Raw genomic sequence first — 25,569 nt, forward strand, 5'->3', positions numbered from 1 at the left:
CATAAGTTTTGATTTAGTATGAAGTGCTTAAATGTTAAGGAAAATTATGCTTAATGCAATGAGCATTAAAACCCAAGTTGTAGAGGTCTCTTTCTCCAGGCACAGAAGTCCTTTGGATGTTAAGATCCCAGATAAGTATGGGGGGAAAAAGTAGTAAATGATTGCATGGATAAATGTATGCTATTATCTGTAATGGTTCTTTTGCCATTTCCAAAAGCTGTGATTGAATTGGCAGTGCATCTTGTGAGCTGGAGTAGAAAAGGGAGGACAATGTATTTCTCTAGAGAGGGACCTTGGCATCCCAGTGTGAAGCGGAGGTCCTCCTGAGGTCCTGAGCTACCAAAGATGAGCATGGGTGAGGCTTCACATCCATGTGAGCAAGAACGCTAGAGTGATGCCTCTCAGAAAAGAGAAAAGTCCCACATCCAGCCTGGAGCCAACGAAGCAAATTCCTACCATTTAGAGGAGATGATTTGCTCTCATTTCTCACCAGAAAATGTTCAGAAATACTGAGGGCCAATGCTCAGGGCACTTTGCTATCTAATTAGGAGATGTTTAATGATAAAAAGAGACTTTCTTAACACATCGTTTCTTTCCTAGGCTGTCCTGTTGCATATACTGGTCCCCAGCATCTTGGGGTGGGATGAGGGGTCTGAGCCTGGCAAGCAGGTGTGCTGATCGCTACGGTCCTGTCAAGGCCCCAAATATCCTGGCTTGCTGAGAGGGGTATGGCCCAGGCGGAGCCATAGGATATGGAAGAATGGACAGTTAGGAGCATGTTTTCCAGAGCTCCAGGGGCAGGTGAGGTCCAGGACAGTTGGGCATTTCTCTCTACACATCCAGGCCTGAGGCCAGTTCTCCAGCAGCTGCCCAGGGGAGCCCTGCCAGAGCTAGGCTGGGCTCTGTCTTCTTAGCCATGTCATATCAGCTTCTAAGAGACCCTCTTGCCAGACCCACACCCCCTCCCCAGGGAACTGCTAAGTGTGGTGTGGATTGAGAGGGTAGGGTGGGGGGCCAAGGCCAGTTCAAGGTCCTGACCATGTGTATGTCCATCAACCCTCCCCTCTCCTCATTCTGGGCATCCTCAGATTCCCAAAAACGTGGGTCAAGGACAATGACTCATTATACCAAATATCTGCCAGTGCCCAGAGTCAGCGTCAGGGACTGGACTCTAAGGTGTGCAACAGAGTGGGGGCTGAAAGGGTGTTCATGGACCTGAGGTGGACCTATAGGGAATGAGTGTGTATTTATAGATGTCTAAAAGGACTGATGGAAGTGTCATAATTATCTGTGCAGCTGCAGATTACAATAACAAGAAAAACAAGTTTGGTTTGGAAGGCTACTTGGCATTATCTATCAATATTTAAAATGCACATTTTCCTTCAGTTGGCATGTCATGGCTCCAAGTTACAAATTTACTTGGAATATGCACACATCTACATGAAACATTTTGTATAAAGACATTTATTGTAGCACTGTTTGCAGGAGCAAAAAGCTGGAAACAACCTAGAAGTCCATGATTAAGGAACTAGTTTAGTCAAATATGGCACATTTATATTATATTATGAAGTGCTTACTATGTGGCCATTAAAGAGTAAGGAGGATTTATGATACTAATACAAAAAGATTTCTAAGATGTATTGTTAAGTGAAAAAAGCATTCCACAGTTTGTGTAAACAGACTGGGGAGTATATACATGTGTGCTTCCACATGCACAGCCCACAACTGGAAGGGTACACAAAAGACTGGTTGTTTTGAGGTTGGGGAACCAGAGAACTCAGAGAGGAAGGCACACACCCTTCTGCAATGTTTGAATTTTTAAATTATATGTATGCATTTCCTAGATTGACCAAATATTAGCATTTTCAAAAATAGGGCTTGGAATGAACTGTGGCTATAGAGTCTACATATATGGTCTATAATGAATGGTCACCATTGTCCCCCAGCACTGAGGGCGCCAGCATTCAAGAGGCTGAGGGAAGGGGGAATGTGCAGGTGGAAGGCAGTAAGGGTGGAAATGGAAAAGGGGCTGTGAGCAGGGAGGTGGCGCTACAGAGCACAGGCCAGGACTCAGCCTGTGGAAAGTGCAGGGGACTCAGAAAGTGATGCTAATACGCATATAAATACTCAAGAGCTTTTGCGCTGTTCCCTTCAAAGTAGTCTGCTGAGAGCCTGCATACTCAGAGGAATCTCTGCACTCAGGGCTTAAAAATGTGTCAGGATCTCCCGCTCGGACCCTCAGGGTGGTGACGCGTTACTCACTGGTGGCAAATATTTGTCTACAGAGGATGAATGTAAATATTGGAAACAGTTAGATGTCATTTGGCCACACATTTGGTTGAAGAAGTGAGAGGTCAAGGTAGGCAATTAATTTTTTGGTAAAAAACAAGGCATAGCATCAAAGCAGACTGCTACTCTGATGCTTCTCGAAAATGGGCTCTGACAGCTAAGGCCAAAAAGGATGCTCAAAAGATGATGTGTGCCTTGTCAGCATCCTTGGAATGAGGCTCAGGACCCAAGGGGACTACTTTGAGTAAGTCAAGGCTCACTTGGACGTGTAGGTTCTGTTTGTTTGCTGGAGACAGCGGCCCTGGCCTTCAGTGGGGACGCGCCGGCCGTGCGGGGTGGGGGACGGGGGGCGGGGAGGGATGGGGGCGCGGTGGGCTCAGCTCTTCTTGCGCAGCTGGCTGTACTGCGCGCGCCCCAGGATGGGCTCCATGACACTGGGCCGGAAGAAGCTGTCGCTGACCCTGCGCGTGGGCTTCTCGCGGGGCATGGCCGGGAAGGCGGGGCGCGGGGCGGCGGGCGCTTCCACCCTGTCCTCGGCGCCCGGGCCCCGAGCGCTGCGCAGGCTGCCACGGGGCTGTGCGGGGCGCGGCGCGGGCTCCGGGCTGGCGGGCGGCGCCCCAGACCCCCTGCGCTCCGCCTCCCGGCGCTCCACCTCGGCCGGCGGGTTGTCGATGTCTCGGAATTCGCTCTCCGGCTCCATCAGCGACAGCCTGGGAAGCTGAAGCCCAGCAAGCCGCGTTAGGGCCCCTACTTGGCCTTCGTCCCTGCACCTCCCACGCACCGCTTCCTCTGGGGCTCTGGCCTCCCCAGAGCCGCTGTCAGGGGGGTACAGGCGGGGGCGTGGGACAGGAGCGGATGGTGCAGGGGGGACCACTAAGGTCCTGCCCTCACTGACAGTGTGCACAGTCCAGACCCCCAAGGCAAGGAAGACAACCACCCTCTAAAGCTGAGGAGACCTCGGGTCTCCCTCAGAGGTCCCTCAGTGGGAGGTCTGTGACTTTCCTGACCCTTCCTTGGGCCTGAGTTGTGGAATAAGGACGGCTCACACCTTGCCCCCCACTTGGGTCAAGGTACCCACTCCTGGTTCTGTTTTGGGCCCAAGGTGAACACCTGGCTGCCAAGACCCCTGTCATGCCTCTTGCTGAGAGTGACTGTGTAACACCCCCTCCCCCTAGCTCTAAGGGGCCTCCTGCCCTGACCGGCCCTCCTGGTGCCTGCATGACCTGTAACTTGCTCTGAAAAGGGACCCAGAGATTCCCAAAGTGATAGTATTGACACCCCTTGGGTTCTTCCTGTTGGTGACAGTTGTTAGAATTGGTATGGGGGCAGCTGCTGTCCCCTGGAACACAACCCACCCTCCAGCCACTTCCCAGGGAGTAGCATGCAAACCTGCCAGGTCCTTCAGTCAGGAGCTGAGGGGTGTGGGCTGTCCCCCTGGGGACCCCCAGACTGATGATGGGAGACCTCTCCAGCAGCAGGTGGGAAGGATGGATGTGGGGAAAGGTCTCAGGCCAGGGCCACAGGTCTCTATACTCACTGGCACATAGTGGACCACGGTGTCCACCACGTTGTCAGTAACACCCTTCAGGGCGTCGGACAGGGACATGGCCCTCCCTTTGGTGGAAGAGACAGCACGCGCCGGTGTAAGGTGCAGCATCCTCCCCGCCGTGCCCAGCACAGCTGCAGGTGCCCATGTCACGACTGAGATGGTACTCTGGAGGGCCTTCTGCAGGATGTGTGCCACACTGCCCAGGAGGCCTTGTGGGCCAGGCAGAGCTGCTCTCTGGGGGCCAGAGCAAGGTCAGTGCTTCTGCAGCTGTTCCACGGCACCTCCCCAACCCTTCCCCTTCCCACCATCCCCAGAGCTAGAGGGGAAAGAACATGGGTACCAAATTGAAAAACTATCGGCCTGGCTCTTGGGCAGGTCATTTCTATTCTCTGAACCTCGGTTCCTTTATCTGCAAAATGGGGATGACAATCTTTGTCTTGCCTATTTTATGGGCTTATTGTGAGGGTCAGCTGAGAGAACTTTGTTAGCTAGGCATTTAGGGATGAGGTGAAGAGTTCTGTACTCATGTACCACGTCCCTAGGCCTGGGGACAAAAGACCCTGTTTCACCCTGTGCCTCTGCTTCTCACCCCCTCCAGGCTCCCGCATCCTCACTCGGCTTCCACTCTCTCCCTTACCTCACTGAGCTTGTTCTCGTCAGTCTCTGATTCCTCCTCCTCCTCTGTCTCCTCCCCGTCTGTGTCCTTCTGGTCATCATGGTCCTCCTCCTGAGTGGCAGTGAGGTTGTGCAGCCAGGGCACCCGCACCTCGCTTTGCCGCCGGGACACCACCTGCATGGCCGCTGATGCGCCCCACTGAGCCAGGCTGCTCTGAGGGCGGGAAGGCAGCAGCTACTGGCTTCACAGCCCCTGCTAGTGGCCAGGCAGCCCCAGCAAGCAAAGCCCCTCGTCCCCAGGGTCAGGTGGGGGCAGGTGAGCAGGGCCTGGCCCCAGTAGACTGTTCTTCAAACTTTTTATGGAGTGATAACTTACACCCCCTAAGGTGCACATAGCTTTAGCATATAGCTCTGAGAATTTTTAGAAACACTCCTGTGTAATCACCACAGCTGAAGCTATAGACCATTTTCAACACTCCAGAAGACTCCCTATGCCCCTCCATACCCTCCAAGGGTGACTACATTCTGGCCTCTGTCACCAAACTTTGATGTTGTCCATTTTTGAGCTTCATGTAAATGGACCGATACAATGTGTTTTCTTTCACGAATAGCTTTTGTTCAACTGTTATATCATGAGATTCATCCATATTATTGAATGTCAAAGTAGTTCCTTCTTTTTCATTTCTGCACCATATTCCATTGTATAAATGTAACACAATTTACTCTTTCTACTGTTGATGGATGTTTGTGTTGTTTCCAGTTCTTGGCTAAGAGTAAAGCTGATAGGAACATTTTGAACATGTCTTTAGGGGGACCTAATCTCTCATCTCTGTTGGGTGGAATTGCGGGGTCATAGGAGATATATATGTTTAGCTTTAGTAGCTATTCCCTGCAGATCTTTAATAAAGGCTGAAAACAATCAAGCAGGCCTGAGGGTCCCATGGGAGGAAACTGACCTGGGAAGGTGGGTTAGCATGGCTAGCTAGAGGCACAGCTTGGCCTGTTTCAGACCTCCAGAGAGCCCTACAATCAGGGCCTCCTTGTGACACTACTTTAGAGGACACTATTATTTCCTATGTGAACAGTAGTGTCTGAGGTTGTGCAGTACAGTGGCCCCACCCACTAGGGGCTAGGACAGGACAGAGGAGTTAGTCTAGCCTCCATGGGGAAGTGACCACCCTCCCCAGTGCAGGGGACAGAGGAGAACTACTATTGCTGTATCTCAACTGGAGCTACCAAACCTGCACATAGTCGGTTCTCAGAAAATATTTGCTTGAATGAATGAGCCAGGCCTGATGATGCTTTTAAAAATACCACCTTCATGATGGCTGAAAAGGGATTATCTTGTTTGCTGACCTTTTGGCTTTAATGTTGTTTTTATTTCCTTTTGGTTTTTTGGCCTTATTTCTTTACTAAAGTTCCCATGAAAAAAATCCAGGCTATCTCTCACACAAAGAGATGGGTGTGGGGTGTGGTGGGGAAAAAGCCTGGGCCTAGAAAGGCAGCTTTACCTTGGGTGCAGTGGGATACAAATTAGAAGCCTCTCAAAGGGAAACCAGAACCCTGGGGGCAGTCAGGGACACAGCCCAGCTGGGGCTGTCTTCCTAACAGAAGGAATTTTGTGCCTTGCTTATTTACAGGTGACACTCCGTAGTGCCTAGAGAGCAGATTGGGGGGTCTCTGCTTCCTTTGCCTGGGAGGATGAAGGCTGGGGCGGGGTGGGGGTGGGACTCAGGGGCAAAATGGGAGAGATAGAAGTGGGTGGTGGGGCAGGACCACTGTAACAAGCGGGACTGCCCTCAGCTCAAGTTCTGTCCTTTCTCTCCCCTTGCATCCTAAAGGACTAGCTCTCTGCCCACCCCCACCCCTATCCCCCCACCTTAGACCTAAAGTCCCAGCCCAGGTTGGAAGAGAGGATGTTCCCAGGACAGAAGGCAGAGTCAAGTAAGGGATGGGAGGGTCACATGGCTCCCAAGCCTTGGGTCAATCAGAGCTCAGGGTAGACACTCACCAGGGGTGCCACACCTGGGATCCACATGGCCAGGGCATGGCCCTGTTTAAGCGCCCGGGCTGTGGTCTGCAAGGTGTGTTGAGAGAGGGTGTTGGCCAGGGCTCCAACTCTGCTCATGAGGCTTGGTTTGGCCTTGGGAGGTTTCTGGGAATGCTGGTGTCCTGGAGCAGGCACTTGGTAGGAGTTTGAGGGAGAAGGAAAGAAAGCAAATCAGAGAGGGGCTGAGGAAAGCTGGGTTGTGTCTAGGGATGGATGGTGGTCATCCTAGCTCCACCACAAGCTCACTGGTGACTTGGGCAACTTACTTTCCCCACTTGCAAGTGGGGAGAGGGGCTAGATGAGGATGGGTCCATCTGAAAATCTCGCTGGGCCCTCCCTGTCCCAGAGCAGTAGCTAGATGAGCCCTGGCCACCTCTTGCTAATTCCCAGGCAGCATGGGTGGCTAACTCTGTCCCCAGGGTGGATCTGCCAGACCCCCTAACAACAAATACCTGACTCTTCCTTGGCTGGAGGAAGGAGGAACTCTACCACCTTCTCAACACCACCCAAGGCCAAGTCGGCCCCTCCAGAGGCCAGCCGGCCGGCTCGGGTGTTGGCGGCATATTCGGCAGTGTCTTTGGCCATCCCCCAGGCGAGCTCACAGCCGGCCAGAGCAGCCCCTAGGACCTTATCTGAAGTGCTGGCAATGGGCACACTGATGCTGTTCCTGGCACTGCGAAGCCGGGTGGAGATGGTGTCCTTCAGCTCAGAGGCGATCTGGGAGAAATGTGGAGGGGAGTTAGGCGTGTGGATCTGGCAGGCCCTAAGCCCAGCTTCAGGAAATCCTCATTTAGAAGCCCAGGGGACTGGCACCAATATTTGGGCACTTTGATTAAGCTAAACTTTAAAGAGAAAAAGCACAAGCCCTCCCTGTGCCAACCACCTGGATCTCCTGGCTTCTTTGTGCCCCATTTCTCCCTGGCAAGATCCTGACCATCCTTTGAAGATCCCAAAGACCACCTCCTTGATAACTAACCTGTCCTAACATGCACACAAGGCATGTCCTCTTCCAAATTCCTCTGCTGTCTCCTCTATCTTTCCCTCAGAACTCACATTCCTATCTGCATTTATATTGACTTATAGATGTGGTTGATCTTCCTACAAGTTCTGCATTGAAATAACGTCTTTTTCTCCTATTAGCTTGGGAGCTCCTTAATGACAAAGATCTTGCCCTTTATCTGGAAAAAATAAGTGAAGAGCACAGGCCTCAGAGCCAAATAGACCTGCTCTCACGTGGCCTCCACTTAAGGCTGTGTGGTGAGGGGAAAGTCACTAGTTTCCTCATCTATAAAATAGGGAAACCCACCTGTATCCCAGAGGGCTGACCAGAGGGTTAAATGAGAGGGAGGAGGGATCTATAAGTCACGTTATGACCCCTGGCACAGGGCGGGGCTCAGTAAATGTTTGTGGGATGGATGGTAATTTGTCAGTGAGATGGATGAGGTCTGACACTGAAACATATCCCCCCAAAGCCCCTGACATGGGCCTTACCATGACAAATACCTAATGAATACATATCCAGGTGAAGTGACTTTTTCAGTCTCATGGTCCATAAAGTGTTGGATCTTGAGGCCATGGAACTACAATTCTGGGATCGGATGAGTGTAATCCATGATCTTAGGTGACTGTAGTCACCAAATGGTCCAATGTAGGCCCACAGGGTAACTGGTAAAGGGGAGATCAGAAGCAGTGGACCCCACCCCAAGCTCCTGTCTGAATTTGCCTCTGGGCTATGTCTGATTGTTTCAGAAAGCCTACCTTCATTTGGTGCACAGGGAGAGGAAGAAGCCCATTGTGTGGTCTTAGGGGCAGGCAGCAGTCACCTGCCTTGGAGGGTGTGTGCCACAGAAACGAAAGACTCACAGTCATGGCATCATCAGCCCATGCTCTCTCCTTCCCGGAGAGGCAGTGACAGCTGCATGTGGGAGCATTAGAGAAGAGGGGAGGGGCTCACCTTTTCAGGAGGATACTGGAGGGCTGGGATCTTTTCCTCCAGGTGGTCTAGGCCTCGGCAGGCCAGCTCATTGGCGGCTATGACTGGAAGCAAAAGGCCATGGTGAAGTGAGCCCTGATCCCACTATGAGAGCCTAGCAGGGGCCTCTGTGCCAAAGAAGGTGCCCTGGAGCCCTCAAAACCTCCAGGCCTGCTACCTTCAAAGCATCTGGGAACCTGAGGCCCTCTGCCATCTTTAGCCCCATCCACTGTGACTCCTTGGGACCAGGATATCTTCCCTCTGAGTAGAAACTTTGGACTCCTGCAGAGCTGCACGCAAAGCCCAGAGCCTGCATCTCCAGCATGTGGCTCCAGGCAAGTCACACCCTGGCTGAGCCTCAGATTCCCCCTTTGGAAAATGTGGATTAATGTGGGCAAATCTTGCATGGTTGTCGTGAGGAGAAAGTGACAGAAACTATGTGAATCACCAAAAGATACTGGTCTCTCCCCTCTTCTCCTCCGTCCCCTCTCTGGGTGAACATGAGAGGGGAGAGCAGAGGTGTGAGGGGGAAGGGGCAGCATGGCCCTGGGATGGGCCTTGGTAGGAGCAGGGCTGGCACTGCTTAGTTCTAGAGCTGACAGGCTGGTCTAGAGTTTCAGATGTCTGTGGCCCTTCCTTTTAACCTCTGGGAGTGAGATGGTCAACAGTGGGAAGCAGGTCACAGGGAAAAGAAAGGGGTGAGAGCAGGAAGATGCAAATGCTCCTGGGAGAGATGCCCAGGGGCTGCTGACAACATCAGCCCTGCGGTCATGACCGTGGAGATCACAGTTTTAAAGGACATCCATATATTCTCTTTCATATATTCTTTCTCCAGATATCTTAGGTTTCTTCACAAAATTCTCAAGCAGCAGAGAGCCCAGGTGACTTCCAATTGGGCAAAATGAGACCTAGGGAAATTACTGAAGGAGCCTGCAGGCAGAGAGGCTGGCCCAGGCCCAGGTCTTCTTTACATCTGTCCTCTCCTGTCTGCTGTGCCGACCCCTCAGATACCCATGATTCTCTAATTAGGACGGTGGAAGGACCTAGACTTCTGGAACTTCCCTTAGCCCTGACAAAAGCTGTGCCTTGGACACCGTATTTTCAAATGAAGCAGAACAGTCTGAGCAGGGGCAGGACTGGTAAGGTCCTCCGGCTCCTGGTCCTCCCGGTCTTCCCTGACTGGTAGCTCTCTGCTGCCCCTCCCTGTCATGGGGCTGGTACCATCAGCTGCTGGACCCCACAGGCTTCCCCTCCTCCTCCATTCCCCCCAGCCCTGCCGGGCCAGCCCCAGTGCCTCCTGCCCTTGCCCTTGAGCCAGACTCTGCTAGTTCCTGCTGCTGCTGCTGGATTTGGAGCTAAAGTGGGTGTGTGGTCTGCCATGGGCCCTACTCCCACCACTGCCCGCATAGCTCTGCCCATCCCTTCCCCTGCCAATCCTTTGTCCCATCATTGTCATCCTAGGAAAGTGCCAGCTGGGCTATAGATGAGGCAGCTATAGATGAGAAGAGACCTATATTTATATTTATATCTGTATTTACATCTATATCTGTATCTATATTGTCTATATCTATAGATGAAAAGACTATGTAATAGGATGTAGGTAGTTAGGAAGGCAGTCAGACAGACAAACAAAAAGGCAGACGGACATACTGGCAGACAGACAAACAAGCTATCAGATAGGCTGACAGATGGGCAAACAGACTGGCAGGCAGTCAGTGAGCATCAGTGAACAGGCAGGTAGCCTCCGAGTACCACAAGGACTCACACTGGGTGGATAGCCTGCGGACCACCGGCTCCATGCTCCAGGCGGCCAAGCTGCTGGCGCCTTGCACGCCCTTCTCGTAGGCATTGCATACAGAGGCCACCAGGGGGTGGGCTTCCTTGGTGCTGGTGTAGGTCTTCTGGAAGCACTCACAGGTGCCACTCACCACCGGCAGCTGCAGGACCCGCTGCAGCACGTTCTCCTGCTCCTGCCACGGGAGGAAGGCAGGCACTGAAGTCATTCCACCTCCTTCTCCTGCCTCCTGGAAGACAGCCCACTCGGGCTAGCCTGGGTCCAGGAGACCTAGGAGGAACCCAGACTAGAGAGGTCTCTGGATGCCCCACAGGAAAAACAAGAGCCAGGCTGCGGCACTCTCCTGGTCACAGTCCTGGCTCTGGAAGGCTGCTGAGGCACTCTCCATCTGCCAGGGGCCAAATGCCACTGCACTTTGCAGCAACCCCACTTAAACTTAATGGGAGAGAGCAAGTGTGCCAGCAGACCTGTCTAGCATTGCACTCCACCTTGGAAGCTTCAGCTGAACATTTTTCTGGTCTTTCTGGGAGACTGCCTCCCTGTCTGTGTATGCTGGTCCCACCGCCGAGATGCTCCCCTCCCCTCCCCTCCCCTAGTCCTTTCTGTCTGGTAAAATGCCACTCCCTCAAGACACGGCTTGAGTATCCCGGCTTCTGTGAAGCTTCCTGACTCTCCTCCTTCACAGCAGAAGCCATCACTTCCCTCCCTGGAATGTCTCCATACTTGTCACATGGTGCTGTGCTTGTCCTGGGCATGTGTGTACTTGTCTCTCTCCCAGCAGACTGTTATCTCGGTATCTCCAGGGCTCAGCCTAAAGCTTGCACAGTAATGTTAGTCGAATAAATGAATCACTTGAGGGCTGCACCTACTAGAAGGTGGAAGTTTAGATCTGCCCAACTGCACAGAATCACAGAATCTTAGGCCTCCAGGGGCCTGTGCAGCAAGAGTGCTTCCCACAGTCCCTCTGGGAGGCTCGTATTTGGACGTCTCCTTGGATGGAGCTCACTGGTCAGAGTGGCTTATGCCCCTTGTTGGACAGTGTTGCTGAGCTGAAATCCACCTCCACCCACTGCTCCACCCTCTGCCTTCTGAAACAACACCGAGTAAACCTATTTCATCATTCATGGGCTGGCCTTTCACATATTTGGATACAAATATGTCTCCCTTTAGTGGTCCCTTCTCCATGCTAAAGAGCTCTAGTTCTTAACTTAGTTTACAAATGGCTCAGCACCCTGATCTGGTGATTTCCTCCTCTGCCCACACTACAGTCTGGAGTTGCTATTCTTAAAAATATAGCACTCAAACTTGAAGACAGCATTCCAGGTATGGTCTGAACATATGGGATATATTGAAACCATCACTTCTCATTACTGGGGTGCTGTGCTCTTATTAATGCATTCTAACTATGGCAGCAGCCACATAATTAAACTTCAGATCACCTAGGAATGTAAGTGAAAAAACAGTTTCTGAGTTTTAAAAAAATGTGGACTCTAGTCTTGCAGAGGGAAACAACATTTACTCAGTGCCATTATGCTCCAGGCACTGATCGGGGTGCTTTGGTGGCATGACCTCATTTAATTCTAACAGTCACCCTCTGAAGTCAGCATTATTACTACCACCTTGCAGAACAGAAGACAAAGACTCAGAGATGTGACGTGACTTACCTGAGATCACACAGCTAGTAAGTGGCAGAGCCAGGATTCCAACTCAGGCCTGAAAAGGCATATCTGGGGTTTGGTTCAAAATAACACAGGGTCAAGGAATAGATGGAATGAGGATGAGGCAGGATTGTCCATGGATTATGGTTGTTGGGGTTAGTGAAGGATATTATATTTTTCTGTCTATTCTTACGAATGTCAAGAACTCTTCACACAAACTTCCCAAGTCTGACTCAGATGCTCTAGCTCTCTCTGTGGCTTTGAATATTCACTGCTGCATGGTTCTTCTCTGGATGTGAGGACCTAGCCTCTTCTATTTGTAGGGGGCTGAGTTAGAGGACCCACCAAGACTTGTAGGTACACTAGACAGGAAGCTACAATATTTTAGCTTCTGGTCTTGCAGGTGAGTTTGAAATTTGAACTAGAAGAAGACTATGACTGTAAACAAGAAAATGTTTTCTTTAACATTTTGGACAGAGCCTTCAGGGCTTGTTTTAGGCAAAGCCAAAGAGGGAGAAAAGTCCTGGTAAGGGAATAAACTACCACGCGTTAGGATGGCTCAACTACGCACTTGACCATTTTATGCTTTTTGTGTTCTGTGATTCAATACAAAATTTAACATGGTGATTCCTAGTGCAAAGGTTAGTTAAATCCTAACTTGGGACAAGATGGGTGTTGTATGGGTTCACAGTTTGTAAGCTTCACTATTTTAACTGTGCCTTAATTAGAGAGGCCTTGCCAGGAGGCATCCGGTACACCTAAAAGTGTCAAACAACTTGGAGTCACAGTGAAAACCAGGCTAGACACACAACACTGGACACACTGTCCCTCTACCTCCTTCCCACGTATAGCAGCACAGGCAGTGCACCGTGTAACTCCAAGAGGCGCCATTTACACGGACTACAACATGCACGCCGCCTCTGGAGTTACTGAGTGCAGTGGCTCAGTCTGAATATTCCACCTGGGTGGACAAAGCATGGGCTTCTGCATCTGGGTTTAGAATTCAGTGGTTCTCCTCTTCTCCTTTCCCTTCCAGCCAGTTTTAATAGGCACCCCTCACGCCCAACCCCACATCCTCTAACAGCCTCCTGCAAAAGGTAGTAAGGACAAGAATAACAAGACATCATAGTCAGTGAATTATGAATATAATTTAGATGTTTCTTGCTCTAAGTCCCCTGACCTCTTCTCCCAGCTACTTCTTCCCCCCTCAGTTGTCCACTGCCTCATACAAGCCCACGTTACTTACAGGGAGATCTCCATCCAGCAGGGTTGGGCCCTTGTTGACTGCCATCATAGCTCTTCAAGCTGCAAAGCAGAGGGTCACAAGTCCACGAGAAGCCCTCAACTTGAGATCCACAGGGCCAGTCCCCTACTGCTCATGGCCACCAATGGGGCCCAGGCTGCCTGGGAGCTCAAATTTCCTGAACAGAAGGCATTGTGTTGGAGGATGAATGTCACAGACAAGTGACCATTCGTTAGAGCCTCATAGGGACAAACTGCCCCACAGCTTACTTGTCAAGACTGATGTTTCTTACAAGGGTTCAGAGTAAGAAACACAAAATGAAAGTAGTTTTAAGAGGTTTTAGATGAACTTTAGGAGCTCTTAAGTGAGGGTCCTACAGAGACTAAAGTAAGAAGTTTCAGGTATAATCTTTTTTTTTTTTTAACAAAAAAGTTCTGCATTAATTCCTCTCTTTTTAAGCAAGCTCTGTGCTCAACCAGATGAGAAAGTAGTCACTCTTAAAACCAGCTATTTCAGCTATGTTCTGGAAAAGCTAGTGGCCCCGGAATATTTACTCTACACTCTTGGTCATTCACCTTGAATAATCTCTCCCTCAGTGGTTTCCCTGCAGCCTCTTCATGCTCAGAAAAATTCCCAGGAGATCCTTACCCTCAATTTATTTTCCTTAACTCTCAGAAACAAACCAGGTAAGGCAGATGTCCCAGGACTGCCCCCCGCCCCTGGCCCCGAAACTTACTCCAGCTGATGCTGCCTCAGTTCCACAAGCCCAGGCTGCAGAGCGTCTCCTCTGGCAGAAACAATTCCAGTTGCTCTGGGGAGACAAGCAAAGCTACTAACACCTCCCAGCTGGAGGAGGGCAGACAGGAAGAGAAAGCTGGGTCAGCCGGTTGTCATGGTTATTTTTGACCCAGGATCCCCCGGGCATATCCTAACTTCTGGAAGGAGATGCAGCCAACTAGGAGGTAGATCGCAGAGCTGAAGGAGAACTGGGGGAGTTATTATTCCAGAGTCATGAAACATCTGTTCTGTAACACATTTCTGGCCCCCAGTTCTCAAAAAACTGTTTTCTAGAAAGGTGTTGGGATATATATATCGTTAAACTCATAAGCTCTGTAAAGTTTTATAATCTTTGGCTCCTTTTCCACAGAGGACACTGTGGGACCATTTTCAACCCATTTCCCTCATCCCTATTTTTTCTTACTATCAAGAAGGAATTTTGAACAGTTAAGATTTAAACCCACACAGGAACAGAGTTCACCTAAATGTACTAGTCTTTGATTATGAAGATAAATTGCTTTCAGTGAAGAAGAGATCCAGAGCTGGGGCTGACTCCTTGACAATCTAGCCTTTGAAGGAGCAATGTCAACCTCTGTAAATCCTAGATTTCAAGAAAGTTTACTGAACTCTACCTGGTCTTAGATGCCACCAGAATATGCAGTGGGAGAACCAACTGGATTTTGTCCAGTATGAAAAAGTGACAATGTTGACCAAGAGTCTGTTGCAGATCAACAGCCTCCAGACAACCAAGAACTATCATTTCTTATCCCTTCCTTAGCAATGAATCAGGCAGGAACCCAAGTTCTAATTCTTGGCTTCAAAGATGCTGGAGGACCATGGTGTAAGTCATAGATTTCAGATTGTCTAAGAAGAGCCTTTTAATTAAAACAGGTAATAGGACAAAAGTTAATTTCCTTATTTTTGGTAGAATCATATCTATTGTTGACTCTCTGCTAAGTTGTATACTGTGGGCAGCAGGAGAAAGGAAGCGGGTGGGAAGAAATGTTGATTTGTGACAGATCCTTTGTAATCAATTCTGTACCTGAGAGATGATAAAGCAGGAAATGAGAAGGAAAGGGAGGAGAGAGTCAGGCAGAGTCCCCCAAAGGACTAATAAATATGTGATACCTTTAATACTTATTGATCCAACCTGGGCTTTTAAAATGTAAGACAGTAATGAAGAGGAGGGGAAGTATCTAAAGAAGTGGCCTCTGCCCTCAAATCCCTTTCTTGATTGGTCACCTCGTTTCAAGATACAGGACAAGTTATCTATGAGGCTGTGTTGGGAAAGGAACCTGGGCCAAAGGGCAGTTTTAAGCCTCTGAAGTAGTGGCTTTGGGCCAGACGGAGTAGAGGGCTCTGTGCCCGAGAGCTCTGCTGACAAAGCTGGTTCTTTGGCCGCTTCAGCTGGGAGTCCAGAATGTGGGTGAGAGGTAAGAAGTGGTGAAAGGGTCTAAGAAAATCCCCTTGGGAAGAGTCTGTTTTCCAGCAGCAGCTTGAAGGACACAGTCATCTTTTCTTCCCATCTCTGCATGCACCCACTCCCTCCACCCCACTACCACATGGGTGCAGGGACCTTATCTTATGCACAAATGGATCCCCAATCTAAGAACTGCACTCAGACATTCATTGTTGCATAAATAAATTCTCAGGCAACAATGTTCAGTTGCCAATGTGCCATCCTGTACACCTATTAGAAATGTCTTTGGTTTTTAGAGTCCCTCATGAATGAATGTGGAGGCTTGGAGGTGGGGAGGGTTAGAGAGGAGAAAGAAGCACAGGGAAGGAGGTACCAGGGCACCATTAAGGTTTTCACAAATTCTAGCAGAGGTGGCATTTCCCAAGCTCTCTACCACCCACCCTAACTTGCAGATGACAAAAGTCCCCAGATGGACACCTCTCTAACATGCCTTCGCAGATTCAAGGCCAACTTCTTCAGAAGAATCGAAAACACCACCAACACAGAAGATACAGAGGACCCTCTCGCACGTAGCAGTCTGGATGAGATCATCTTAGAGGTTTTTCATCCCAGACATTCTACATCTAAAGCTTTCCTCACTCTCCTCCTCAGCTCAGACCTTCCAGGCGAGGGCTCATTTTACCAAAACTCACCCTACCAACTACGCAGACTGATTAAGATTATCTTTGGATCGCCCTATTTTAACTCTTCTCCATTCCCAGAACACATTCACAGATATATGAGTCAATTTTGTCTACAAATTTATTAGACATAATTAATTTATTACAGTAGAAGATCTGGACAAAGTAAAAAAGTTACATTTTTATTTGCCCTGATTTAGCAGCTTTCATTTTTCTTAAAATTCCCAAAATGTTCTTTCTCAAATCCCTTATCTTGATTGGTCACTTTAAAAATAGACAGCCAAGGACCAGAGTCTGCTTTTTAAGAATCTCCATCACATTTATGGGAAATTTATTTAGTGCACACTTCTTTTCTCACTTCCATTCAGATAAATGAGATGGCTTAATGAGCAGGACTGACACTGACCTCTTACCTGATGGCATCCCATTTCTCTGCCTCACTTGCTTCATGTTAAGAGGATCTATAATCACAAATAAGACCCAATACGCCAGATAGGAAGCAGGAACATGAGCAAGCGGCATGGACTCAGTATTCTAGTGTCCTTTTCACTAGCCCCTTCCTGCTCTTTCCCACCTCCCCCAACCACTCTACAAATACCAAGTCTGATTTACCATAGAACACTAAGACCCTCCTACATGCATAGTATTCATGAAGTTTCTTGGGAAGTGCCCAAACTGTTATATGGCTTTAAATAAAACGATCCAGCTGATAAGTCTAGATAGTTTTAACTTTTATAAAATATAAACCACTGACCAACACAGGTTCTAAACAGCTTTTTGCACAGGATCCTGGAGAGTCTCACACTTCCACTCAATCAGGAAGGCAGTGAAATATCATGGAAAGAGCACTGGATGGGAGTCAGAGAAATGAGGTTCGGTCCTCAGTTTTAAGCTCAGTCTCCTCACCTGTCACAGGCTAACTCACAGGCACCAATTATGAATTTCCAAGTTATTTTTACCTCAGGTCCTTTCTGTCTGCTTTTGACTTTTTGTTTCCTCACTGCATAATCTAAAGACATAATTTATATCATGAAGGTGTCAGATGTGTTTCTAATTTTACTTCTGGACAGAGGAAGGACAGTGATGTAAAAGCCAACAATTAAGTCCGGCTCGCCTTCATCCTGGCATTGGCTTCTGTAGAGGAAGTGGGGGTTGGGGGGTGGGAAACTGGTCAGAGAATAAGGGGCCTCTACTAAATCTGAGAGAGGGCTGTGCATCAGACCTACTGTAGTTGTGCAAAACTAGTCAGGCACATGGCCCAAAAGTCACTGCATACTAGTGTTCACTTGTTAGTTTGGATCTTTTTCAATTTTTCTCTTTCCATTTTTATTCATTGAGCAAATACTAAGTTCCTCTATGCACATAAGAAATGCTCAATAAATGTTAGATGAAGGAAAAATACTCAGAAATTCAGAAGTGACTCCAGCACTTGAGAAAAACAAATCTTCATGCTCCCCCCTCCACCATTCTTGATCCCACCTCTGTTCACATCACAGGTCACTAAACACTCACGTGGATAACTCCTTAAGTACAGTATGGCATAGTTGTGCCTAATGCAAATGTCCATTCCACTAACAGGTTGTCCTTAAAAGCAAGAACTCGTCTTTAGCCTGAAACCACGTCAGTGGGTCTTCAGCTTCATCTGAGGATATGCCACAGTGATGATGCCTGCTATAGAGGACACGAGGCCTCCAAGGCCTATGATGCCAGGATTAGACTTACAGATCCCCAGCTGGTCCAAAGGGTTCAGGATATCACAGATGTTCTTCACTGTGTCCAGGAGCAAGGGAGGATGCTTCTTCAGAGATCGGAATAAGAGAAGGAGAAAGGACTGGAGCCATTCTGTCTCCTCATCAGCCACGCTATACCCAAGAGGCTCCCGGGATGGTGACTTCTCCCTCTTTGCCCTGTCATGTGCAACCTGCTCCATCTGCAGGGAGATTTCATACAGATCCCTGACAAGGCTCAGCAGGACAGAATAGTAGTAATGGCGGGCAGCCCATGTTCGCCATTTCTCTTTGTTAATGCCAGAGGCGAGCCCTATGCTCCTCACGAAGAGGATGGTGTCACAGATGAAATAAATCACACGGTTCAGGCTGGCTAACGTTAGGCACAAGCGGGGCACCGGGTCAGTGGCATGAATGCTCTGCTGAGTCGCCTGTATAGCATGCACCACGTTGCCTAGTCTGAACCCTGCAAGAAGAACCCACAACAGTTAACAGTTATTTAATTAGTATGGAATAGGATTTTATAAGCAGAATGCCTGTATCAGGGTGAGAGGTCAGCACTGGTATTTTAGTAACTGACCATCATTTGAGGCTCAGTCTTGCTCAGGAAAGAAGGACTTTACAGTGTGTTAAGGACACCTAAAATGATCCTGGAAGGCAAAAAAGACAGTGACTCTGTAAAATTATTACCTCCATTCCAGTGACTACATTAGCAATTACTTACAACATACTTTAAGCAAGATCAGTCATGAGTGTAATGATTCAAATCATTACATTTGAATATTAGATGCTACATTCTTTTGGAGAGTCTGATACCTTACATTTGATTTACTTTCCAGATAAATGATTGCTTAAAAAAATACTGTTATCATTTTGCAATTTCTCTGGTCCAAACCCCCTTTGGCTCCCTACTGTTGAGAAGACAAAGGAGAGATGGTAGGATTCAGTGGACAAGACAGCTAATAATATTGTCATATGTGAGTCCTAGTTGAATTAAATCAACCACTGCAAGGGTATGTCCTTATCTGAGTGTGTAATTCAATTAATCAAGGATGCATCAATCAACAAATACTTACTGAGCACCTATTCAGAATAAGTTATAGTCCTAAACATCATAGAGGATACAAAATAAGTACAAAAGAAAGACTATATCTTAAGACTCAGCAAATGCTCAGAAGTAGCTATCCTCAGGAAGCTTAAAATCTCAGAAGAATGTTTGGTATTATTTTATCAAAAATAACACAAAACAAAATGTGTAATGAATAATCCTGGCTTCCAGTTCTGGCTCTTACACTAACTGGCTGAGTGACCTTGGGTAAGTCCTTTCTGGACTTCAGAGACTAGTGACCTCTGAAGGACCTTTGAGCTCCAACATTCTAAAGAATCTGAAAACTTCTAATCTTGCTCTTCCAAGCCAACCAAAAAGCTCACTCCACCCTTCCCATCCCTCTGCGTGACAAGTCTTCATCAAAGTTGTTTCCTCATTGATCCTCCAATACAATGGTTTGTTCATAACAGTTTTAAGCCTTCACTAGAAGGAACCACCCTTCAAGAATGTTCTCCTTCTGTCTCTCTCTAGCCACACCTCAAGTTCCATCTCCTCAAAACACCTTTTTTTCCCTCTACCCCAACAAACATATTTGGCACTAAATCCTATATCACTATTTATATCATGTGATCTTAGTCCTCCCATAAAGCTCAGCACTACATCTGTATGAAGTAGGTGCTCAAAAATAACTGATCAACATCTGATGTCTACATTCCATTACCATGCCTGTGTTCATCTACTACAGCAGCCTCTGGTTCTCATCAAACAACCAGGAGTTGGACATGCAACTGCTATTAGAAGTATGAGATTTCCCGGTATGCTATATTGTTAAAATGAATTAAATGAGAACACAACACAAACCACTTTTTGCCTTTAACATGAAACAACTCCACAAATAATTTAAGAAAATGTATCCTTTCATTTTGTTTGAGCAATCCTCAAGGGAAGGGAAAAAAGGCAGGGGGTCCAGGATATAGCTAGTCTGTTCTTCTAGAGAATACAAAGGGCTACCAAAAGCCAGAAATTCATGTCAGGGATTGTCAGAACATTTTTTGATTCTAAGAACTAAAGGTGAACTAATATATTATATGTCCCACTGGTTATGATTCAGCAGAAAGATATGGTATGGCACCAAATGAGAACATAGGAGAGTGTTTGTGAATGGTCTGCAGCAGAACGTTCAACCTTTTTGGCTTCTTGTTCCATAATGGCAGCCTTACTGGTGAACTTTATCAATAAACTTGATTGACTAAAAATTAATGATCTAGGAAATATTTTGTGAATTACAGGGTCTGAGGATTCTAAACCAGGAGCCACTGTCCCTCAGGGGACAGGGTACTTACATTTACGGCCAGTGCTCACACTGGACTCCAGTTTCTTGAGCTTCATTACCACCTTCTCTTTGTCAGCTTTAGGCTCTAACAAATATCTAAGCAACATGCATGAGTACTGAGTGGCTCTGAAATGCAAAAAAAAATGAGAATGATTTATAAACCAAATAAAATTTGATTCATGAAGTAAAGGAAGGAGAAACATGTTTTGCTAAAGGCAAGGTTTCCAAGACAATTTCTCATGTAGCAGCTCTTACAAGAGCAAAATTCTGCAAAGGTCACTCCATAGGGTCAAAGGGTAGAACATGTGATGGAAATGCGACACAAAGGTAATGAAAGAGAACTCTGCAATAATACAGTGAATAGTCCCTCAAAAAGCCTTTTGCTGGCACAGAGAAATGGATATAGTCAAAGCAGTAAACTGTACAAAAGTCCACCTCATTTAAGTCTGCAAATACATATACTCTTTATTTACTGCAGTGTAAATTTCTAAAAGATTTCCAGATTTCTAATAGGGAATTTTTTTACCAGCTACTTACGTGACAGGACACATACTCAAACCACAACCAAATGAAAAGTCCACAGTTTGAATATCGCTTAATTTTTTATAAGAGGACCAAATACACACCAATACATAAATAAGTACAGATTTGTCTTTCAAAACTAACTGGTATTTTATATAAAACACAGACTCCTGTTTAATAATACTCAATACTCAATACAGTGATTATTGTCATGAATACAAATAACAATGTCTTACCAACAGAAACATAACAAATGAAAACTCTTATCTCACATAATCAAACATCTAAATGCATTTGGAAGTCTAGTAAAGCAGGTAGGTGCCTGTTTCCCACTGTCCTGTAACTACACTGAAATCCCTTTATGTCATAAATATTATTCTCAATAAAAAAGTGGCATGTTTTCCAAAATGGTGAACTTGTTACTGCGGATGAAGTAAAAAGAAACAATCTCTCTCTCTTTTGAAGTATACTTCCTGGCTAGAGGGCTCAAGCTGGTCACATCAATGAATCCCCCTTTCTCAATTTGGTCTAATAACAGAAATGTGTCTAAAAACAAGGCACTATTTCATGAATTGCAGTCTATTTACAGAAGCTCTAGATCACCAAAAGGGTTGGGAAATAAATACCAGAGATATCAGATCTTGCTGAATAGGGTATTCTAAACAATTATTTACTAACCAACCTCACTGATAAGCCTTGCCGGGTACATTTTAATTCTATTTTAATGAAGCTTGTATATAATACAACTATTCTGAAAACCTATCAAATTAATTAGAAAAGTAGCATGGCTTGGTAGTAAAGAGGTGGGTCCTGGACTCAACTGTGGTTTTAAATCTCTCAGCTCAGCCAATTATTAATCTCTTTGTGCTTCAGTTTCCCCATTTCTATGAAATGGGGACGATTTAGAGTACTTAACCTCACAGGATTGTGATGAGGGTTAAATGGGTTAATAGCTGTAACAAACTGCCTACAATTTCTGGCATAAAGTCAGCTTCCAAAAGTCTCATAATTATTGGCGCTACTATTGGTCTGTGTGAATTAGCACTTATACATCCAAAAGAGAAAGAAATGCTGTTAAAACGGCAACTATAACTAATTTTTTTTTATTATTGAGCAAGACTCAACCAAATTTCTAAAAGAAACATTATGAATTACTATTAAAATCTCAATCTCTGTTTAATATCTTCAGTAGCACAGCGTGTACCTTAGAGGTGCAGTCAGTTCTTTCTGAAGCTCTCCACACTGTACTGTATCTTACAGTTCACAATACTTTTTCACATGCGGTTATCTAAATGAAGTAGACAGAACAATGGAATTGTCCATTGGAAGGTAAATACAATTTCTGTCACTCCCTAAGTATTTCATGGAGTCTTTGAAGCTACAACCAGTAGTTGGTTTCCCTAGATAGAAATGTCAACCCAGATTCTCTTAAATAATTCTTCGAAGAATGTCGAGCGGAGAAAACCCAGTCTTCCTCAGCTTAGGAGAGGGGGGTTCGCCGGATGTTTTAACACAGCTAGCGGCCAGAGGATTTGGGGTGCCAGGCACCTTGGCTTTGGTGCACGAGGCTCGGGACCGGATGGGACAGGACGCGGTTCGTTCGGCCCAGCCTCATTGAATTTAGCTTGAGGAGGGGCTCCAGTACCAACCCTCCTCCAGGAGCCAGCAGCGTTCTTCCTGCTTCCTTGCACTGGGCTACTACCTCCTTCTCTGGGTGTCGGAGAACAGGGAACCGTGTACCCGGAGGGTCGAGGGACGGCGAAGGGGTGGAGGCCGCGGGCACCTGACTCACCTGAAGAGTCGGTCCCGGCCCTGAGTCTGGTTGGTGAAGCGGATGAAGGCGTCCATGGCGCCCGCCCAAGGCCACGTCGCACTGGGATAGGTCGCAGGTCCTCAGGGGCACTGCCAGGTCCCCAGGGGAGGGTGGGTCTCGGCCCGCCCCCGTGGGGGCGGGCACACTTTTGGAGGAGCGACTTCGCGGGCTTCCGGTTGGGGCCGGAAGTTGTAGTTACTAAGGCGACGCCAAACTGCTGGCCCAGGTGAGCGAAACCCCCGGCTTTTGCCTTCGGGTGCCGCCGATTACCACGTGTCCCAGGACTCCCCTCTACCTCTAGGATCTCCTAGAGAGGGATCTGAGGGGGCCTTTCTCCCCAGCCTCAGGGGTCTGCAGAACGCCCCATACCTCCCAGCAGATCCCGAGTACCCAGGAAACCCCAGGCGGAATCCCAAGTGGAGATTCCCAAATGGAGATTCCCCTGAGCTTTTGCTTGGGGATTTAGGGGCCTCATCATTTCCCAACTCCGTGCCTCCGTTTTCCTTGAGCAACACCAGCTCCAGGTCTGGGGAGCTGTTAGAGCAGAAATAAGCCAATTCATGGAGTGTATTTCAAACATTAGAGCTGGGTAAAGTGAGAAAATTTTCTGTTAGGATTATTGAACACTGAAAGAAGATTGCTACTTGAAATTCTAAAAGGGTACATAAACAAAGTGGGGACCAAAAGAGATTACAATGAAATTGCACCACTGTCGTTTGTTTTGTGGGGTTTGAAGATATGAAGTGCCACTCATTCCATAGCAGTAATTTGATAAAATGAGCGCCCTATAGTCACAAAGTAGGGTCATCTGTTTTTGTAATCTTTACTCCCTTGGTCAGGCCTGCCCCCTGATATTTGCAGGCCGACGGTAAAAGTTCAAATAGAGATCCACAAACCATATAGTTAAATATTTAAAGTTTTAAATCAAGGTAACAAATTATTGAATGAGCTATGTTCTTTTCTCCTGCCTTGACAAATATACCATCATAATGATCTGGAAGTCTGGTTTCACATTCAGGATTCTTGGGCACCGTGGAATACCTGGAAACACAGCTGGAATATGTACTGTGAGGAGACCTGATCTCCAGTCCTTTCCCAACTCTTTACACACCACTTCTGGCTCCCACTATATCACTGAGAGGGCCTTGTCTGCAGTGTGTGGCTACTCCAAGCCACATCCAAGTTCTGCCCGTTACCCTGCAAACAGCCATGCCCTGTCCACCGTTCAGGTCTAGGGGTGCAGCTGGGTTAGCAGCTGGGTCTGCCCTCAGGAGAAAAGCAAGAAAGGTGCATGTAGGCACTGGCATCTTTAGGGCTATAAATTACAAGGGTACAATTACCCTGAACATAGTCTAGATCCAGAAGGCAGGAAGTCTAAGCTTTGAGTGGGTATATTCTCTTGATCCCATGAATTTCTCATCTTTTGCAGAGGGAAGTCCCTGTAAGAAAGCCAGAAGTATTCTCTAAGTTCATGTCCCAGAGCAGGGCAATACTGCAAGCAACACGAATTTGTTAAGTGTCAGCACTGTACCAACCTCTGTGCTAAGCTCTAGCCCAGGGAAATAGACAAATGAGAGAAACAAGTAAACAGAAAAGTACAACACAGTGATATATTAGATGATAAGAGGTGAACACAGGGTGCTTCTAAACACAGATTTAAATAGTCTGTGTTCTATAGCTATAATTCTGCCTTTTCCACAGTACCGTAAATTGAATTATATGGTATGTAGCTTTTCTATCTGATTTCTTTCACTAGCATAATAACATTTGAGTTTCATCCACATTGTGTATATCAATAATTTGTAATTTTTTATTGCTGAGTGGTATTGCATTGCATGGATATACCATAGTTTATTATTTCTTCATCCACTGAAGCACATTTGTGTTGTTTCCAGTTTGAGGCAATTATAAATTCAGCTACTATAAATATTAAGTATAGATTTTCATATGAAACATAAGGTTTAATTTTTCTTGGATAAATATGTAGGAATGGGATTGCTGAATCATGTTAAATGTATGTTCAAATTTGTGAGAAACTACTAAATTATTTTCCAAAGTGGCTCTACTATTTTGTGTTCCCACTGACTATAAGATATGAATGAGTGGGAGTTTATCTGTTCTTGTTGATTAGCATTTGGGTTATTTCCAGTTTGGAGCTGTGAACTCCAAGTAAAGCTGTATTGAATGTTCCTTTACAAGTCTATGTATGGACATAATGTTTTCAGTTCACACCTAGGAGTAAAATGACTAGATATTGTGGTAAGTGCATGTTTAACTTTTCAAGAAATTGCTAAACTGTTTTCCAAAATGTACTATTTTACTTTCCCAACAGCAGCTGGGAGAGTTGCAGTTTCTCCTCATCCTCAACAACATTTGGTGTGATCTGTCTTTCTAACTTCAGGCATTCTAACACATGGGAAGTGGTATCTCATTGTAATTTTAATTTGCACTTGACTAATGACTAACGTTGAATATCTTTTCATGTGCCTACTTGTCATCTGTATATCTTCTTTGGTTAGGTGTCAGTGCAAATCTTTTGCCCATTTTTAAAAAGTTGGGTCATTTTCTTATTACTGAGTTTTAACAATTTTCAAAATATTCCAGGCCCAAGCACTTTATCATATATATGACCTCCCAATATTGTCTCGCAGGCTTTCTGGACTACTATGTATTCTCTTTAATGTCTTTTGAAGAGCGTAAGTTTCATTTTGAAAGTGTTTCATATGTCAGTATTTTTAAAAACTTGAGCCATTATAATAGTTATGTAGTAATGATTGATGAGTTATTAAGAAATATTTCCTATAAACAACAAGTTTATACTGTATAGCACAGGGAACTACATTCATTATCTTGTAGTAACTTATAATGAAAAAAATATGAAAAGGAATATATGTATGTATATGTATGACTGAAACATTATGCTGTATACCAGAAATTGACACAACATTGTAAACTGACTATACTTCAAAAAAGGGAGAAATATTTCCTAACATTTTGAGGTTTTGTATGTTTCTAAATAGCTTCCTGTTATTGATTTCTAAAACAATTCTGTGTGATCAGAGAACATAATTTTTACGA

General features: G+C 46.5%; 3 protein-coding genes across 7 annotated transcripts in view; 1 reads left to right on the forward strand and 2 right to left on the reverse strand.

Moving 5' to 3' along the window:
• Positions 1–1,388: 1,388 nt before the first annotated feature.
• PLIN1 (perilipin 1) lies at positions 1,389–14,173 on the reverse strand. 4 transcript variants are annotated; one of them, XM_064480573.1, is made up of 9 exons: positions 13,908–14,117; positions 13,175–13,233; positions 10,241–10,439; positions 8,458–8,540; positions 6,956–7,220; positions 6,465–6,637; positions 4,476–4,667; positions 3,827–4,072; positions 1,431–3,007 (listed from the first exon to the last, which is right to left on the reverse strand). In XM_064480573.1, exons 2-9 carry the CDS (start codon positions 13,220–13,222, stop codon positions 2,666–2,668), a joined length of 1,548 nt encoding a protein of 515 aa, XP_064336643.1. In that variant the 5' UTR covers positions 13,223–13,233; positions 13,908–14,117; the 3' UTR covers positions 1,431–2,665. The 4 variants fall into 4 exon arrangements, with proteins under 4 accessions (XP_064336645.1, XP_064336643.1, XP_064336644.1 ...); XM_064480574.1 differs by lacking the exon at positions 13,908–14,117 and adding an exon at positions 10,994–11,983 and having other exon boundaries at positions 1,433–3,007; positions 10,241–10,445; XM_010986742.3 differs by having other exon boundaries at positions 1,434–3,007; positions 10,241–10,445; positions 13,908–14,110.
• A 1,982-nt stretch (positions 14,174–16,155) lies between these two features.
• On the reverse strand, positions 16,156–22,614 carry PEX11A (peroxisomal biogenesis factor 11 alpha). 2 transcript variants are annotated; one of them, XM_031440560.2, is made up of 4 exons: positions 22,471–22,602; positions 21,883–21,966; positions 20,167–20,282; positions 16,156–18,241 (listed from the first exon to the last, which is right to left on the reverse strand). In XM_031440560.2, the coding sequence occupies exons 3-4, from the start codon at positions 20,261–20,263 to the stop codon at positions 17,670–17,672; spliced, it is 669 nt and encodes a 222-aa protein (XP_031296420.1). In that variant the 5' UTR covers positions 20,264–20,282; positions 21,883–21,966; positions 22,471–22,602; the 3' UTR covers positions 16,156–17,669. The 2 variants fall into 2 exon arrangements, with proteins under 2 accessions (XP_031296420.1, XP_010985045.1); XM_010986743.3 differs by lacking the exon at positions 21,883–21,966 and having other exon boundaries at positions 22,471–22,614.
• A 61-nt stretch (positions 22,615–22,675) lies between these two features.
• The window catches only part of WDR93 (WD repeat domain 93), a 41,147-nt gene continuing 38,253 nt past the window's right edge, over positions 22,676–25,569 (forward strand). Inside the window, exon 1 of the mRNA XM_010986746.3 lies at positions 22,676–22,717. The gene's annotated coding sequence lies outside the window, so the exon portion shown is untranslated. The remainder of the gene's footprint in view (positions 22,718–25,569) is intronic.

This window comes from Camelus dromedarius, chromosome 29, assembly GCF_036321535.1.
Source record: "Camelus dromedarius isolate mCamDro1 chromosome 29, mCamDro1.pat, whole genome shotgun sequence".
NCBI classification, from domain to species: Eukaryota; Metazoa; Chordata; class Mammalia; order Artiodactyla; family Camelidae; genus Camelus; species Camelus dromedarius.

Bases quoted from the DNA above. Each gene is read 5' to 3' on its own strand.
- PLIN1 (XM_010986742.3), bottom strand. From the start codon at position 13,222: ATGATGGCAGTCAACAAGGGCCCAACCCTGCTGGATGGAGATCTCCCT. The intron at 10,446-13,174 runs GTAAGTAACGTG...CTCCCGTGGCAG, and splicing joins TGCTGGATGGAGATCTCCCT to GAGCAGGAGAACGTGCTGCA. The intron at 7,221-8,457 runs GTGAGCCCCTCC...CATTTCTCCCAG, and splicing joins TCCAGTATCCTCCTGAAAAG to ATCGCCTCTGAGCTGAAGGA.
- PEX11A (XM_010986743.3), bottom strand. From the start codon at position 22,526: ATGGACGCCTTCATCCGCTTCACCAACCAGACTCAGGGCCGGGACCGA. The intron at 20,283-22,470 runs GTGAGTCAGGTG...TTTGCATTTCAG, and splicing joins GGCCGGGACCGACTCTTCAG to AGCCACTCAGTACTCATGCA. The intron at 18,242-20,166 runs GTAAGTACCCTG...TTCTTCTTGCAG, and splicing joins TGTGAGCACTGGCCGTAAAT to GGTTCAGACTAGGCAACGTG.